This window comes from Suricata suricatta, chromosome 12, assembly GCF_006229205.1.
Source record: "Suricata suricatta isolate VVHF042 chromosome 12, meerkat_22Aug2017_6uvM2_HiC, whole genome shotgun sequence".
NCBI lineage: Eukaryota > Metazoa > Chordata > Mammalia > Carnivora > Herpestidae > Suricata > Suricata suricatta.
In genome coordinates, this window is record NC_043711.1 from 21,568,294 (window position 1) to 21,583,859 (window position 15,566).

Consider the following 15,566-nt stretch of genomic DNA (forward strand, 5'->3'; position numbering starts at 1 on the left):
ATAACAGGTGTCATGAGCCTTTGGAGGTAGAGGCTAGACAGCATTAGATGCCCCCTGCTGGAATTGGCTGTTTTTTAGTTTTATGACTTAGATTTCGGACTTGAGTGTGAGGCACACTACCCAGTGTCTCCCTGTCTGCAAGAAGGGGGTAAAGACATCTGCCTATGGGATTGTCACGAGGATTAAATGTTCAATAACTAGCAGGGGTCACTATCACCGTAAGAGCAATTGCTATTCCTGTTGCCGTCAGACTGCGGTCAAATGTGACCTACGCAGAATTATTCTTGCAGATTCCACTAGACCTCTAGCCAACAGGACCCCTTTTATGACCACATCCCTATACTTACCTGTTCAGAGACTGTAAGGTTCTAAAGTATTGATGGGAAGCAAACCTGCTGACTCAGACACTTTTGAGATACGGAAGCACGGCGTTCTGGTTGGACATCCTTTTGTGGTTGGTTGTGCTTGCTGTCGGAGAGCAGACGTCAGATCAAGTGCTTGGAGATGCGCACACGTTATCTTTTCTCTCTAATCTGCCAAATGTCACTGTCTGCGTCTGTGGTACCCAACTCTGGCTGTACATGGCAGTCACTTGGGGAGTGCAAACACATCCTGATGCCACCCTTCCACCTCCATGAACACAGTTGTCTGTGGCGGGACCCAGACATGGCTTTATCTGCTGCTCCCTGGAGGCTCCCGTGTGCCAGGGTTGGGAGCCCCGGAATGCTGTCACGCTGAATACCCCACTGTTCTAGGCTTTCACTTGAAAGAAGATGGGGAAGCCGTCAGGCTGTAATGGACCGTCTGGTGGCTGTGGTGACTGGCAGCTCTAGCTTTGTGCGTTCACAGAATATTTAAAATGTCCAAACTATAAATTTGCTCTTAGGAAGCTGGTGTTACAGGTTAACTGAATGGACAAAATTCCCTTGGAAGTTTGTTCCTAAGCATTTGAGATATTTTCAAGGATAATTTATTTAACTTTTTGCTGAGCTTCAAGTTTCTTAAGAAACCCTGCCAAATCTCAAAGTGATTTTTTAGACGTATGCAGCTGCTGCTGAGTTAACAATGGCGTTTTCTAGGGCCATTAAAATCTGGAAGCCTAAATTCTATTTTAAACTATTCTCATTGTCAGTGATTAGTCTTTTTTTTCTTTTTAAGGAAAAAAAGGCATTGAAAATAATGAAATCATTTTAAAGGAAGCTCATTCTAAAATTCTGGCCAGAAAAGCCAGGCACTTTCACTATGGGAACTATTACTGATCAATAATCTCTGTAAGTGGGGATGCCTGGTGCCCACAAGGAGATCTCGTCTTCCTCAGAGGGCCTAGAGGCTGCCCCTGCCCCTCCCATTGGGACTCTGCCCTGCCCAGCGGGTATCTGCACGGAAGGCATGTGCCACTTGGATGCCTTTTACCACGATGTTTGATTTGGAGGTTGGGCAGGAAACCAGGGATGGCATAGCTGTTTGCAAGCACATGGCATGGAAATGTGTTCGTCCTGTTTCAAAACCTGTGGCTTTGAAATACGACTTATAAAAGTGCTTTGGTCACAAACTACCTCAGGGCGCAAGTTCAAAGTGGAAAACATTTAACAGCTTTGTAAAACAAACAGCAGCAGTTAGAGGCGCAGATGGTAAACATGCATGGGGAGGGTTGCCCTCTCCAGAGAGGTTGTTGGAAATGCCTTTGACCAGGAGAGCTGACCAGGGTGGGCCCAGCACTGGGGTCTTCTGCAAGAACCCCCTCCACTTAGGGTGGTGCGGGGGGCAGATGGCTGCCCTGGGTAGGCCTCACAGGAGCTGGCAGGAGACAGACTCAGGGATGGTCGCCCCAGCATGGACACGGGGAATAGACACTCTGGCTGGGTTCATAGAGTCCAAGTCAGGGTTGTGTTTGTTTTTAATGTTTTAAATACAAAAGTAATATACACTTATTGCTAAGAACCAAGGTGTTCTCATGCTTATGAGAGAACCCGACTGGGCAGCTGGGGGCCTCCCGCACCTCGCCTGAGCCTGTGAGAACCTACAGCCCACACGGGGGCCCCACCAGCTCACATGGTTCAGCTTGCTGTTTTTACTGAACCCTGTGTCGTAAACCTCTTTCCATGTTTTTTCAACCACATTTTAACTCTTTTCAATAAAATGCCGCTGGAAAGCTGCTGCAATGAACTGTGTGCTCTCTAGCACCCAGACCTCCCTAGCAGGTGTCAGAGGTATGTCTTTATGCATCCTTTGTGTGATTGTCTGATTCATGTCTTCCTCTAACACGAGGAGACCGTGAACTCCTTTGGGGTGGGTACAGGGTCTGCTCCTGTTCTCACTGTGTAGCTGGCACCTAGCATGGGCTTGTCACACATAGGAGCTCCCAATGATTGTTCGATGAAAGAACGCAGAATGATAACATCTCACTTTGATCAAGTGCTTCCTGTATGTCAGACACTGTTCTAAGGGCTAGGGTGTACTCATCCATTATTTCTCGTGAACTTGACAGATGAGGAAGTTGAAGCACAAAGAGGTTAAGTCGCTTCCCAGGGTCGCGTGCCTGTCAAGTGGCCAAGCTGGGATTTGAACTCAGGTTCTGCTAGTCTGTAGATGAACCACCATGAACCCCCACAAATGCACACACAAGGATGTTTGCGTCCTTGTGGGAGGGACTATCATAAAGGGGTTTGCTGGGTAACACGAGGCCCATTTTAGAAATACGTCATGCCCAGTGGTCCTCATGCGCATCACCACTGTGTTACAGGTGCCATTTTCCCATGTCCTTGCCCACTCAGGATCCTGTTCGCTTCCTCCCGCTGCCCCTGTGGCCCTCTTCCCTGAGTTTGTGGCCTCTACTCTGCAGACTAGCCTGTCTGCAGTCCTAGCATATCCCAGAGCCAGAAGGAGCTGGAGACCCTAGAATCATTTTTGTTGTGACCTAGTGACCACGGAAGAGTTAACAACGGTTGACCACGCCTTGCCAACACTTGCATTGCTGTATCTACTGTTTACCATTTACTAACGTAAGCAAAGGCTTACCAAATCAGGTAATCTATCCTTGGTCATCCAGCCAGGAAGCCGTGGGGCTGAGATTAGACCTGTCTGTCCAAGTCCAGAGCCCACTTATCAGACCCCCATGTGTCCTGACTTGCAGGGCAATACTGGCTGGACCGCCCCACCCAGAACTCCTAACTACTGCCGAGTGCCCCCTTCCTAACTCCCTTCTTAGCAGGGAGATGAAACCCTAGGAAGCTTCGTCTCTGGTAGGTTAGTTAGTTGTTTATTTAGGACAGGTTCTTAGAGTCAGGCATTTGGTATCCTAGCTATGGAAAATACACTTCTCCGCTACTGGTCAGACCCCAAACGATAGATGCGTGGAGGAGGACAGTTCAGGATTTACGGATGTGGCCGCTTCTCAGGTCCTTGGGTCGCAGTTGCCTTTGTCCTGCTGCTCTCTGCCGCCCTCTACTGAATCGTAATGACATTGCCTGTGTTCCACCTGAAGGAGTCACAGTGGCTGACCTGCTAAAAGAGGATAAGAAGAAAAGGAAGTTTTGCGGCTTTCGTCAACGCAGGGCTAAAGATCACGGTAAATGGCTGAGGTTGAACTTTGCCTCGGGAGACTCCTGTCCCAAGGCTTCTGGTGCTTTCTCCTCACACATAGGCCTGGTGTGACGTGCATGTGCCCGCGTGGTGTGTTTATAAGATGCCTATGTTTTAACTGCTTGATTTCTTTGAACCTTGGTCATGCTGTTTTCTTCTTGCCTTTACCCCAAACGTGTGGTTTTGCCAAGACAGCATTGCAGTTTCCTTTCTGTTTGAACTGTACCTTTTAAAGAAGCAGCTGAACCCCCTTGGAACATTTAATTCAGCATGAACATTCTTAGACTGGAAGACAGACTTCTTAAACACATTTCCCCAATGAGGCTTTTTCATCTAAACTGTTTAGAAATTCCAATGATGTTATTTGATTGATTTTTATTTTCCAGGTTACATTTCTCAAACAGCCTGCTGGTTCCCTCCCCCCCTTGGCTGGTTTGTCCAGGAGATGCTGAACCTAGTTGTTCCGATTTCAAGAATGAAGCTAAAAATCTCTTCCTAAGATGCAGAGATTTGGGGGCACTTGCCTTTGCCAGCTGGAATGGGGAAAGGACTCACATGGGGCAGTTAATTTTCAAGCTATGCTTTAAAAAAGGAACACTAGGCTGCGTGTTGTATGTAAGCGATGAATCATGGGAATCTACCCCCAAAACCAAGAATACACTCTACACACTGTATGTTAGCCAATTTAACAATAAATTATATTTTAAAAAATAAATAAAATATCAAAAAAAAGGGTTAAAAAACAGAATGCTAGGGGTGCCTGGGTGGCACTCAGCTCTTGGTTTCAGCTCAGGTCATGTTCTCGCAGTTTGTGGGTTCAAGTCCCACAGTGGGATCTGTGCTGATGGTTCAGAACCTGCTTGGGATTCTCTCTCTCTCTCTGGCCCTCTCCTGCTCTTGCTGCCTTGCTCTCTCAAAATAAATAAATTAATTTTTTTAAAAAAAGAATGCTACACATAGACCCTTATTGGAAACCCTAGAGTCAGAGGCAGGACCGTCTCTGGGCAGTGCAGCTACGCAGACAACTCATGCTGCGTCCCGCCTGGTAAGTCACCACTGCAGTTTAAAAAAAATTTTTTTAATGTTTTATTTACTTTTGAGAGAGAGAGAGAGAGAGAGAGGGAGAGAGAGAGAGAGAGAGAGAGAGGGAGAGAGAGAGAGAGACAGCGAGACAGCGTGAGCAGGGGAGGGTCAGAGAGAGAAGGAGACACAGAATCTGAAGCAGGCTCCAGGCTCTGAGCTAGCTGTCAGCACAGAGCCCGATGCAGGGCTCAAACCCATGAACCATGAGATCATGACCCGAGTTGAAGCTGGACGCTCAACTGACTCAGCCACCCAGGCGCCCCACCACTGCAGTCTTAGAGCTCTGTGAAGCTTTGTCTGGGCACACGACACAGGCCACCTAGTTGCTGCCTTGGTCAGACTCTGGAGGAGGAATCTATCTGACTGTAAATAGGGGCAGAGCGCCAACTGCCAACGCAGTAGAGGGACACATTTCATTGTGGTTTTGGTCGTAGCCTCTGCCTCGTGGGAATGCTAAGCTTGTAGATTGTAGAAACTGGACTGGAACAAGACATGGGTGGTCTGACTCAAGGCTTTTTGTGTCTGCTGTCATCAGAAGACTTGGAAGTAGACAGGAGCGGAGAGTGTCAGACATAGGCCCTCACACTCCGGAGGGCACACTGTGGCCGTGAGAGGAGAAGGAGCCTGTGTGGGGGGTAGGCAGCCAGTTAGGGACAGGGCTGGGGCTGGCTCACGTACAGTTAGTGTCTGCAGAAGTTTACAAAGAAGAGCTAGCCAGACGCAGCTCCTGGAGGTCTCTGCAGAAGACTGGCCTTCAAGTCAGTGGGAAGTATTGTCAGTGATGCAAGAAAAAAACCTGAGGACCACAGCCCTGGGCACGTCACCACGAGGAGATGAGTGGTCTGTCAGAGACCTCTCCGTGGGTGTGCAGGTGCTCAGTCTCCTGATGGGGGCTCAGGCCTTGGGACTTTTCAAGGATGTTTTGCTAGCTTTCTGAGGTATTCAGGGAGAGGAAGAAGCCTTGTATTTTTAGGAAACGTTATATTTTGAGTGGGAGAGGTCTTTTATTGACCGAAACACCCCAGGACCCTAAAAGAGGCTGCTGTGGGGTGGTTGGGGTGAGGGCCCTCATGTGGGTGATGTACTCCCCTTGTCATCAGTCATACAGAAATAATTATCATCAGGGAAGCATTTCCTGCTTCAGACACAGAAACCTTGGTCTGGCCTTGACCCACATTCCCCAAGAAGAGTCTGGCTTCTTTACAGCAATCAGAGTCTGTTACCCTGTGACGGCTAAGGGTGTCACTACTAGCAAGCCTGGGCAAATTCCTTCAGGGGATGTCTCAGCACCACTCGTGCTTGTCATGAAAATAAGATAAAAAAGGCACAAGATCTTGGCTTTGGATCCCCTGTCCCTGAGGAAGGCAGCCATGACTGCCCCCACTCTCGTCCAGCCCCATGCTTCCACCCTTTGAAAGGAAAGCATGAGAAGCTTTAGGTTGCTTGGACTTGAAGGCAGATGCTGAAAGGCATCCATGAGTGTGCAAGAGAGCCTGTCCTGGGGAGAACAGAGGAGCGTGGCTCCAAAGAGCCCAGGACATCTGGGAAGGACACTTGGGGTGCCAGGCTCGAGGAGAAGGTTGGGGACCTCTGGGTTCAGCTGGCACGGGTCCTGGGTCTCCTGTGGCTGGCTGCTCCTGCCCCAGGGGCTCTGCCTGGAGGTGGCTTGCAATCTCTAGTCCAGGGCAGGCTGCCAGATTCCTGGTGGCCCTCCTGAGGAGTGGTGGGCAGGGGCTTCCCAGGACTGCTCCTTCCCTGCTGTCCTCGCCAAGCTGGGGGAACGCAAGGGAAACTCCCTCGGGGCTGCTGGAAAAACCAGACAGCCTGTGGGTGTTTCGTCTCTGCAGCACTTCAAGCAGATCAGAGGTAAATGGGTCTTAGAGATGATATCACCAAACAGCTCATTTTATAGATTAGCTAACTGAGCCCCAGGTGGAAAAGGGAAGGGACTTGGCCCCACATTACCAGTGACAAAGACCCAGCTTCTCTGACATTTTTTTCTTGCACCTTTTGAGCTAAGGGGCCTCCATCACTGAAGGACGTGTGCTGGAGATTTTGCTGCACCTGCTAATGGGGACATAACTGTGGGGCTGCCTGCTTGAACCCACACACAGACTCATTCGCCCTGTGCGCACACGCGTGTGTGTGCGTGTTGGATTCCCTCTGAATTCACAAGCCAGTCAGATTTGGTTGAGAAGTATGTTGTCCTTGACAGTGAGTGTAGACAGAGGAATGTTTACTTGGTGGAAATGCTAGTTAGCTGCGCTGGGCTGAGAAGCGGCATATTTCTCTGGCTTATGTTGTGCGGCATTGCCCACAACAGCATTCAGATCTGAGAAGCGCTGCGGCCCGCTGTCCAGAGTGCTCCTAGCGGGGCCCCTCGTGGGAAGGTCAGGCCAGCTCTCATCCGCGGTGCAGGGCCTGCGGGCTGCTGTGTGGCGTGGTCTCCTCACCAGCAGCCGTCCGCGGGCCTTTTCCCTCTACGCCTGCACTGGAGCCTCGGGGCCTGCCCTGGAGGTCTCCTCCTGATCCTAGAGCTGGAATAAAATAGCTTACAGAGCATTGGTCCTGAGCTTCCCCAGATTTCCAGCAGGCAAATTACAGTGCAAGTCAGCATCCTGTTCTAGACATGGGCTTGCCCTGATGCCTGGCTTTACCCGGATTCTGGAAAGAGTTCTAAAACTTATATTTGAAAAAGTGAAAACTTGTTCAACAGAGCTCCCAAATTCCCTGGAATGTGTGAGGGGAGGATTTACAGTCTCTCTGCATGCAGATGGCCCCCTTGGCTCACTTGTTCCTGCAGATGGCATGGTGGGATCTGAGGGGTGTCTCCACCTGCATCCCTAATGAGGCCTAGCCACCTGTCAGCAATGACTGTTAAATCTGTACCAAAGGGGACAGTGTGGTCACCCTGAATGGGGCAGCCAGTTAGGGCAAAGGCATGTCTTCCTATGGTTTTCCCATGGATTTGCTTACATGGATTTTCATGAAACCCCTAGTCACCATTGCCGCTTGATCCTTGTTCTCACTCTCTTTGCTGGAGTGGTCTCCGGGGGTGCCTGGCTGTAGGTCAGGTTTCTAGGGATCAATCAGGGTCATTGGGAAAACAAACCAAGGCTGCTGGATAATAGGCTTACTTGGCTTTTGGAACTTCTAATGTGTGGCATTTTAGAAATAAACGAATGTATACCGACATCTATCAGTATGTTTAAGTATATGAAGTGGTATTGTAAGGATATACCAGCATACACGTCAACATACATCAATCACGCCCTGCATTTTGAAGCCCATCTCATAAGCACGGGGGCGTGGCCAAGTGGGAAGAACACCACGGGCGAGCGGGAGAGCTTTCTCTGCAGACGGGTGTGCCTCCAGGCAAGTTGGTCAGTCTCTTATCTGTGAAACCACAGACCTGCTTCGTGTACTCTCAGAGGCCCCTTCCAGTTCTAACAGCCTGTGATCCTCCTGTCTTGATTTTAAAAACATAGATAAAGTCCCACTGGGGCTGAGTGAAGTAAAACTCGTATCGGTTTTTTAACACTAAAAGTAATGAGTGCCTCCTACACGTGGTGAAATGTTTATGCACAGATGAGCTCCCTTTACCCCCTGGGCCTTCTGTCTCTGTACTTTGGGGAGAGAAAATGTACCCTGTGATAGAGTGGGAGGGGCTGGGGCAGGTAGAAAGGCTGACAGGGCCCCATCAGCGCCTGGTCCTTCTGTTCAGATGTAGGGACTGGATCACGGTCCATTTCTGGGGTCAAACGAGTCACCTGATTCTGGCATAGTCACTGTCCTCTTCCTTCACCTCCCCTTCGCCGCCGCCTCAGCCCTGGTCGATGTCATTCTGGGATAAGTCATTTGTGATGGGTCTGTGGCTCTCTAGATGTCCAACAGTAATGATAGAAAAGTTGCTATGTCTGCAGCAGGCTAAGTTAGACAGAAAAACTGCAAGCCCAGAGTGGTGGCCAGAGCTGACTGAGGAGACTGGAAGGTGGCTCAGACGGGACGTCTCTGTGCCATAATGGGAGTGGTCAGGGCAAAGGGACCCTGGATTTGGGCCATGCAGGGAGTGTTGCTTCCAGGGGACTCCGGGAGAGCCTTCTCGAGATGAGAGTTACCATGTATGAGCCTCACCGATTGGCCTGCTCTCTGGATCCTGATAGGATGACCCAGGATTGAGCAAAACACACGATGTCTTCTATCTGACTTAATTCTGCCAACAGCCATGTGGGGTAGGTACTTTCCATTTCACAGATGTGAACATAGAGCCTTGGAGACTTCAACCACATAGGTGTGGTTAAACTTAGATCTGGTCCGCCAGACAGCCTGCTCTTAGCCCCTGTCCCACCCCACCTGACGTGTAAAGTCTGCCTGGAAGGCGGCCGTGCAGCCAGCCCTGGTGCTGTGCCCCATGATGAACCTCTCTTCGTTTCTGTCTGGGGAGTGTGCCTTCGTTTCTTATCTTTTTCTCCTCTTGGTTCCCGTGTCCAGGGAGTAACCAGTATATTTCATTCACCAATAACCAGCTCACAGCCAGAAATGTAAAATGTACCCCCTCCATTTACCATAGGCAATATGTAATTCACCTGTTTTGATCAGATTGTTTGAAAAACAAAGCTTCAGGAATGAAACGCGGCAACTTCTAACCTTAGAAGAGTGAAAATCCACACAGATTTAGCCTGTTCAGAAGTTTGCTCTTTTGGAAGTAGTAACTACAGTTACAGGAGGAGTAATAGTGGAACCGTGAAGTACTCACCTGTTAGGGATGGGAGTGACCCTCGAGAGTGTGGATTAGTACAACCATTTTCCAGATGGGACATTAAAGCCTTCAGAGAGGTAGGACTCTGTCCCGCTAACTGGGGCCTGTGGACGACCCCCTGCCCCGCGTCCTCCTGCTCTCAACTTCTGTCCCCTTACTTAATAGTGATAATAACTACCAAGAAAAAGCATTGCACAGAGATGCCTCATGGTCATATTTGTAGGAGTCTCCCACTGTGACGTTCTTTGTCCCTGAAGAGAAGAGTGACCTATGGGAAGAACACATAACAGCTTCATTGCATTTTACACTGTTTTCATCTGTCTTTCTGCTCAAGTCAGAGCACAGATCAGTCATGGAGAAGAGAATTGCGTGAGCAGCTGGTGTGTGTGTGTGTGTGTGTGTGTGTGTGTGTGTGTGTTTATGGAGCTTTTGTTAAAGGTTTATCTGTGGTTGGATGGTGTGGGGGTTTTTTTGTTTATTTTTGTCTTTTTTTGAGTGGAGTAGTAAAAAGGTGAATCAAAGCTTGTAGTTGGTTTCTTCTGACTTAATTGAAGAAGAGAAAGGTTTATTCTAAGAGAATATCTGTAGTGTGATGTGGGTCTGTAGGTTTTGCTCATTTTACTTTCGATACTTTTGCCTAAATGTTCCCGGACTCAGCTACTGGACTCCCACCCTTAGTTCCTCAGGTGCCCACAGAGGGAAGAGGATTCTCTTCAGTGCCGGCAGAGAGGATGTGTCTCGGCTCTCTGGGAGCTCAGCCCTGTGTGAGCAGGGCCTGCAGATGTGCAGCTGCACCCCAGGGCTCGCTGGCCCAGCCTCTGCCCTGTGCGCCTGCGCCAGCCTCACAGCCTCCGCCAGGGCCCTGCAGCACCACTACCCAGTGTTGCGGATCCAGCTGGAGGCATCCTTGCTAAGAAAAGCCATGTCGGCAGAGCCCACAGTGGGGAGGGCCTTCCTGTTGCTACCATAAAGTCTGTAACAGCAATCCCTACAGTTTGAAATTATGCATCAGGGCAAAGAAGCACACCTGGTTGGGTCATTCTCCCACATTTCCATCTTCAGCGACCCCCTCTCCTAACCCCAGGGAAGAATTGACCATTTCTACCTATTTCCAGGACTCCTTGCACGGACCCTAAGGTGGCTATCTTCTGAGTTAACTGAAATCCTTTGGGTTTCCAGGGCAGGGGGCAGCACTGTGTCCCTCTTTATGCCCTGCATCACCTTCCTGGCCCAGCTCCCATCCATGCCTGTGATGCTTCTAGGGTTGCATCAGGTGGCTGAGAAATATATAATGTCCCCATGCCAGACGGTGGGTCCCTGGACCTCTCAGAATCCATGGGTGCCTTTCTACCTTTCTTCTACTTCCTCTGCTCAGCATCCGGCTGTAGAGAAGTGACACATGTCCAGGGACCCTGGTGACTCAGACCGCACGCTGTCAGCTTTGCCCTCTGGTCACTGGTTGGGAGCAAACCATCTACCTGTAAGACTATATACTTTCTGTGCACTCCAGTTCTGGCCGCTTTGGTAAGAGCCTTCTGCATGTTGGCCTCACAGGCTCAGTGGAATGTAGACATCAGATAAATTAGCTAATGATGAGTAGAGTTCTGAAATTTTTAAGATTTTGTGCTTGGTACCTTCATGTACTCCTGTATCCAATACCTCTACTCCTTCAGTATATCTGAAATAAGAATTCATGTGTGAATATTGGTCTAGATTTCCCAGGAAAGACAAGTTGGGGCAAGCAGAGATGTCCCTGTGACTGAGTGGTTTTGGTGGCCTCACCTGGCGCATTCCTGGAAGTCAAGGAAATACGCTGGTACACGCACAGAGCTCCTCGCCTGGGCTGCTTTGCTTCGGAAGTGTCTGGACAGACAGAATTCCCTCCCAATGGGGAGGGGAAGGGTGCTCAGTGGGCTTTCTTTGCAGCTTGGGAGACGGTCCCCTGCCTTGGAGGTGCCTGACCTCTCTCCCTCCCAGGCTCCCGGAGGGCCTGCCTCGTGGTGGTGGCAATCTGCAGCATGTAGCGCCACCAAGGTGCCTGTCTAAAGCATTGTCTTCTCCCCGCAGCCAGCATGCCGACCAGCGAGACGGAGTCTGTGAACACGGAGAATGTAAGTGGCGGAGGCGAGAACCAAGGCGGCTGTGGGAGTCTCTGGTGAGTGTGGAGGCCGCTCGCCCTCCTGCCCCCTCCTGTCTTCTTGGAGGAGGACATGTGCGGGAAGGCAACCCAATTTGAGTGGAGCCCTGGGGCCATAGCCTCCGGTGCACGAGGGGTGGGTGGGCTCACCCTGGACCCTTTGGTCCCCCTCCCATCCCAGGCCCCCAGACTCCCAGTGTTTCACATGCCTCTTGCCCCAGAGCAGCCCATCATGCGGAGGCAGAGGCTGCTGTGGGGAGTGCCAGGTAACCCGGCAATTCCACTGTGTCCACTAGGTGCTGGTGGAAAAGAAGAGGCACGGCCAAGGCTGGGCCCTCTGGGTGCCGGCGGTGGGGGTAACAGGCCTGATTCTCCTCCCGGTCTGCTGTTGGCATCAGTGCTTTGACAAAGCGCTTGTATGGCAGAGTGGCTGACAGAATGTGCTGCATATTTGAGTTTTCTTTTTCTGGCGGGTTCTCTGGCCTCATACCTGGCAGCTGGACACTGAGAGCCCGCCCTCCTTTGCTCACGGCACCTGTTTCTGGAGCCCTGCACCACCCTCTCCTAACAGTGGAGGGCGCCACCACATTCACCCTGGTTGGCTTCTGTGTAGATGACCTGGTCCCCAGTGGGGACCCTCAGTGTGCATTGTGCAGAGACTACTGCCTGCTGTGGGGAGCCCATGCAATTTTGTTTCATTTGCTTCCTGCTAATACCCTTCAGCTCTTATCTCTGTAAAGTAGAGGTGGTGTTTTTAAGAAAATTTGATCCCCTTGCAGAGAGTCATAAAAATGATGTGTTTGGGGTAGAATGCTCAGCAATTTAAGGAGTGCATTTGCCTCTGCTGTCTTGCTCTGCCCTCCCTACAACATTGTAAAGTAGGCAGGGGGATGGGTTCATCTTCCTCATTTTACAGATGAGAACACTGAGGCTCAAAAAGTTGTGCTGCTTGCTGGACCCATGCAGTTAGTGAATAGCAGAGCCAGGACTCCTAATCCAGTGCTCCTCTTGCTGTAGAGCAGCACTGTGGCTGAGTTGTGAGCAGGGGAGGCCCTGCTGACTTCATTCTGGGGAAGTAGGGTCAGGGGAGAAGGACCCTCTCCCCACACCCCCCGCATCACAGCCTGTGACAGGGCTGCACAGGGCAGTCGGCTAAGAGTCTTCTCTTGCCTGGACCCTGGAGGGAGTCAGCCTGGCCTGCCCAGCCCAAGCAGAGCCTCACCTCCTGCTCTGCTCTCACCCCTGCTGGCTCACTGGGGGGGGCGGTGCTGGGGGTGCTGAGCCCAGGCTTCTGTGCATGGCTTCTCTCAGCTCTCGGCTAAAGGGATGGGGAGACTATGCTCAAGCCTTCCTAACAGAAATCCTATCCTTTCTGTCTTTCTTTCAGCCAGGCCATCTCAAAATCCAAGCTCAGGTCAGTACCTTCAGTTTTTTCTTAAGCCTGTGTGTTGGTGTCTTACTTTCTAACTTCTCAGTTACACATGGAGTTGCTCTGGACTTGGTTTTTACTCTTGGGCTAGAACGTTCCTACTGAAGATCAGTCTGTCCAGTAAGTATTAAGCACCTGCCGTGGAGAGCAGCATAGTCGGTGTGAAGGTCTCACCCCAAAACAAACCAGCAGGATGTAACTGTGAATAATTTCTTGTCACTAATCAACCCTTCATATTCCTGATCAGAGTCCATTCTTAAGGAGAGATTCTCCTTGTCATTTTTCTGCTTACATGTTTTCTGTGGAGGGGGGCTCAAGAGGTCATCTGAGGTGCTAGTGATGTTCTGTTCCTTGGTCTGGGTGCAGATTACAGGCTGAGTTGGTAAAAACTCATTGAACTATATACCTATGATTTGTATACTTTTCCATATAAGTGCTATTTTTCCATTAAAAACATTTTACTACAAAAATTGACTTGAAGTGGACATACACATACAGAACCTAAAACTGTAAACATTCTAAGAGAAAACACAGGAGAAAAATCTTTGTGACCTTGGATTGGGCCAAGGTTTCTTAGAGACAAAACCCAAAACGCTGACCATATGAGAAGTTAAGCTCTAGACCAGAAGAAAAAAGCCTTTCTAAAACATTTGACAAAGGACTAGTATCCAGTATATAAAAAGAATAATACATAAATATGGTGTGAATAATTAGAAAACAGTAGAAAAATGGTTAGTAGAGTTTTACAGGTATGTCACCAAAGGGACTTGGATGACAAGTACATACACGACATGACCACTGGTCACTAGGAAAGTGCAAATTAAAATCCCAGTGAGACATCACTATATACCTATTAGAAAATCCTTTACACCTATGGGTCAAATTTTAAAATCTGACAATACCAAGTGCTGACAAGGATGCAGATCAGTGGAAACCCCCACACGTTCCTACATGATGAGAGACACGGCCCTTTTGAAAACAAGTTGGCAATTGCTTGGAAAGTTAAACATATATTTACCATGTGACCCAGCAATTCCACTTCCAAGGTATTTATATAAAATGAAGATCTATGCATGCATGAAGAAATTTTACCTAAGGGTTTACAGCAACTTTATATCTAATTGTTAAAAACTAAATAATTCCAATGTCCACCAAATGGTGAATGGATAGCAAATCGTAGTTCATGCAAATGATGGAATAACACTCAGCAATAAGAAGGGAAAAACCACTGGTAGGTACAACACAAACAAATCTGGAAAGTATTTTTGCTACATGAAAGAAGCAAGTCTCAAAAAGCTCCGTATTGTGTGATTCTATGAAACAAAACCGTAAGGACAAGTAGTTTTCAGGGGCTGAGGTGAGGAGGGTGTGTTGTCACAAAGGCTGTGAGGAGCTTCTCTGAGTGATGGAAATATTCTACCTCGCGCTTGTGGTGGTGGTTACAAACCTCTTCCTAAATGTTAAGGGTTACCACATATCTATTGTATCTCAATAAACTGGACTTAAAAAAGAATGGTTGAAAGTCCCTCCATGATTCCCTGCTGCCAGAGGGCACCTACATTCCTTCATAATTTGGCCCCTGCTCCCTCTCTGGCCTGATCTTCTGACACTGCCCCTTAGTCCCCACTTTGTGGCTGTAACTGGACTGCTCCCAGGCTTCAACACACTGTTTCTTCCCACCCCGGGGCCATGCAGTCACGTCCGGTGGAGTGCCCTCTGTCTCCCCACTGGTGAACTCTTACTCTGTCATCCAGAGCCTGCCCAAATCTCAGCTCTTTGGGGAAGCCTTTCCTGCCTCTTGCAAAGAGCATTTGTCACTGCTGTCTCTTTGCACATGTACCTGGGACCCTGAGAAAAGTACGTAGTGGGGATTTATAATTGTTATTTGCCCCAACCTTGTGTGCTTTTCAAAGTCAGAGGCCACAGGATGATGCACCTTCTTCATCTCCACATACCCAGTGTCTGGAGCCCCATGAGAGGCACATTGAGAAATGCTGTAGGACTTCAGGGGATGGAACAGTGAGGCCTCCAAGCCCTCATGATGAGACACTTGTGACTTGTCACTACAGCGTAAATAGAACCACCAACTCTGGTTCTTTCTCGGACCACCTTGCTTACGTGTACTGAATCACACATCACAGGAGAAACACAGCCTTGCGAGGACAGTCTTTAGTACCCTTGGTGGGATTTTTCTACCCTGGTCATCCCATTTCCAGCCAGTTTCCATGGAAACCACACAGCAGGAGCAAGCACCAAGGGCTCTGGCTTGTGCCAGACCTTCTTGAAGAGTCAGCACAGTTTGTTCTTTGCCAGGTCCCTGAGTTATGGTGTTTTTAGCATAGCGACACCGCTGAGTCAGCCAGCGCTGCTGCGTGGACCCCACCTGGAGATTCCTCTGACTCAGGCCCCCGGAGGAAGTGCCCTCACACCCCCACCCCCGCCCCCCACAGTGAGCACAGCCTGCACAGGGCCGACAATGCCACTTGGCCACCCTTTTTTCTGGGATCCACCCCACCAGTCCATCCTGTGGCAGGAAATGTTTTCCATGGGGGGAAATAGGCTAAGGGAGGGGATAC

At 49.6% G+C, this 15,566-nt stretch overlaps 1 protein-coding gene across 1 annotated transcript in view; it reads left to right on the plus strand.

Moving 5' to 3' along the window:
- CACNA1D (calcium voltage-gated channel subunit alpha1 D) overlaps positions 1-15,566 on the plus strand; it is a 294,562-nt gene that overhangs the window by 194,679 nt on the left and 84,317 nt on the right. The window contains exons 9-12 of the mRNA XM_029917880.1: positions 3,485-3,568; positions 11,492-11,579; positions 11,858-11,917; positions 12,949-12,975. Of these exons, the coding sequence (XP_029773740.1) occupies positions 3,485-3,568; positions 11,492-11,579; positions 11,858-11,917; positions 12,949-12,975 (259 nt within the window). The remainder of the gene's footprint in view (positions 1-3,484; positions 3,569-11,491; positions 11,580-11,857; positions 11,918-12,948; positions 12,976-15,566) is intronic.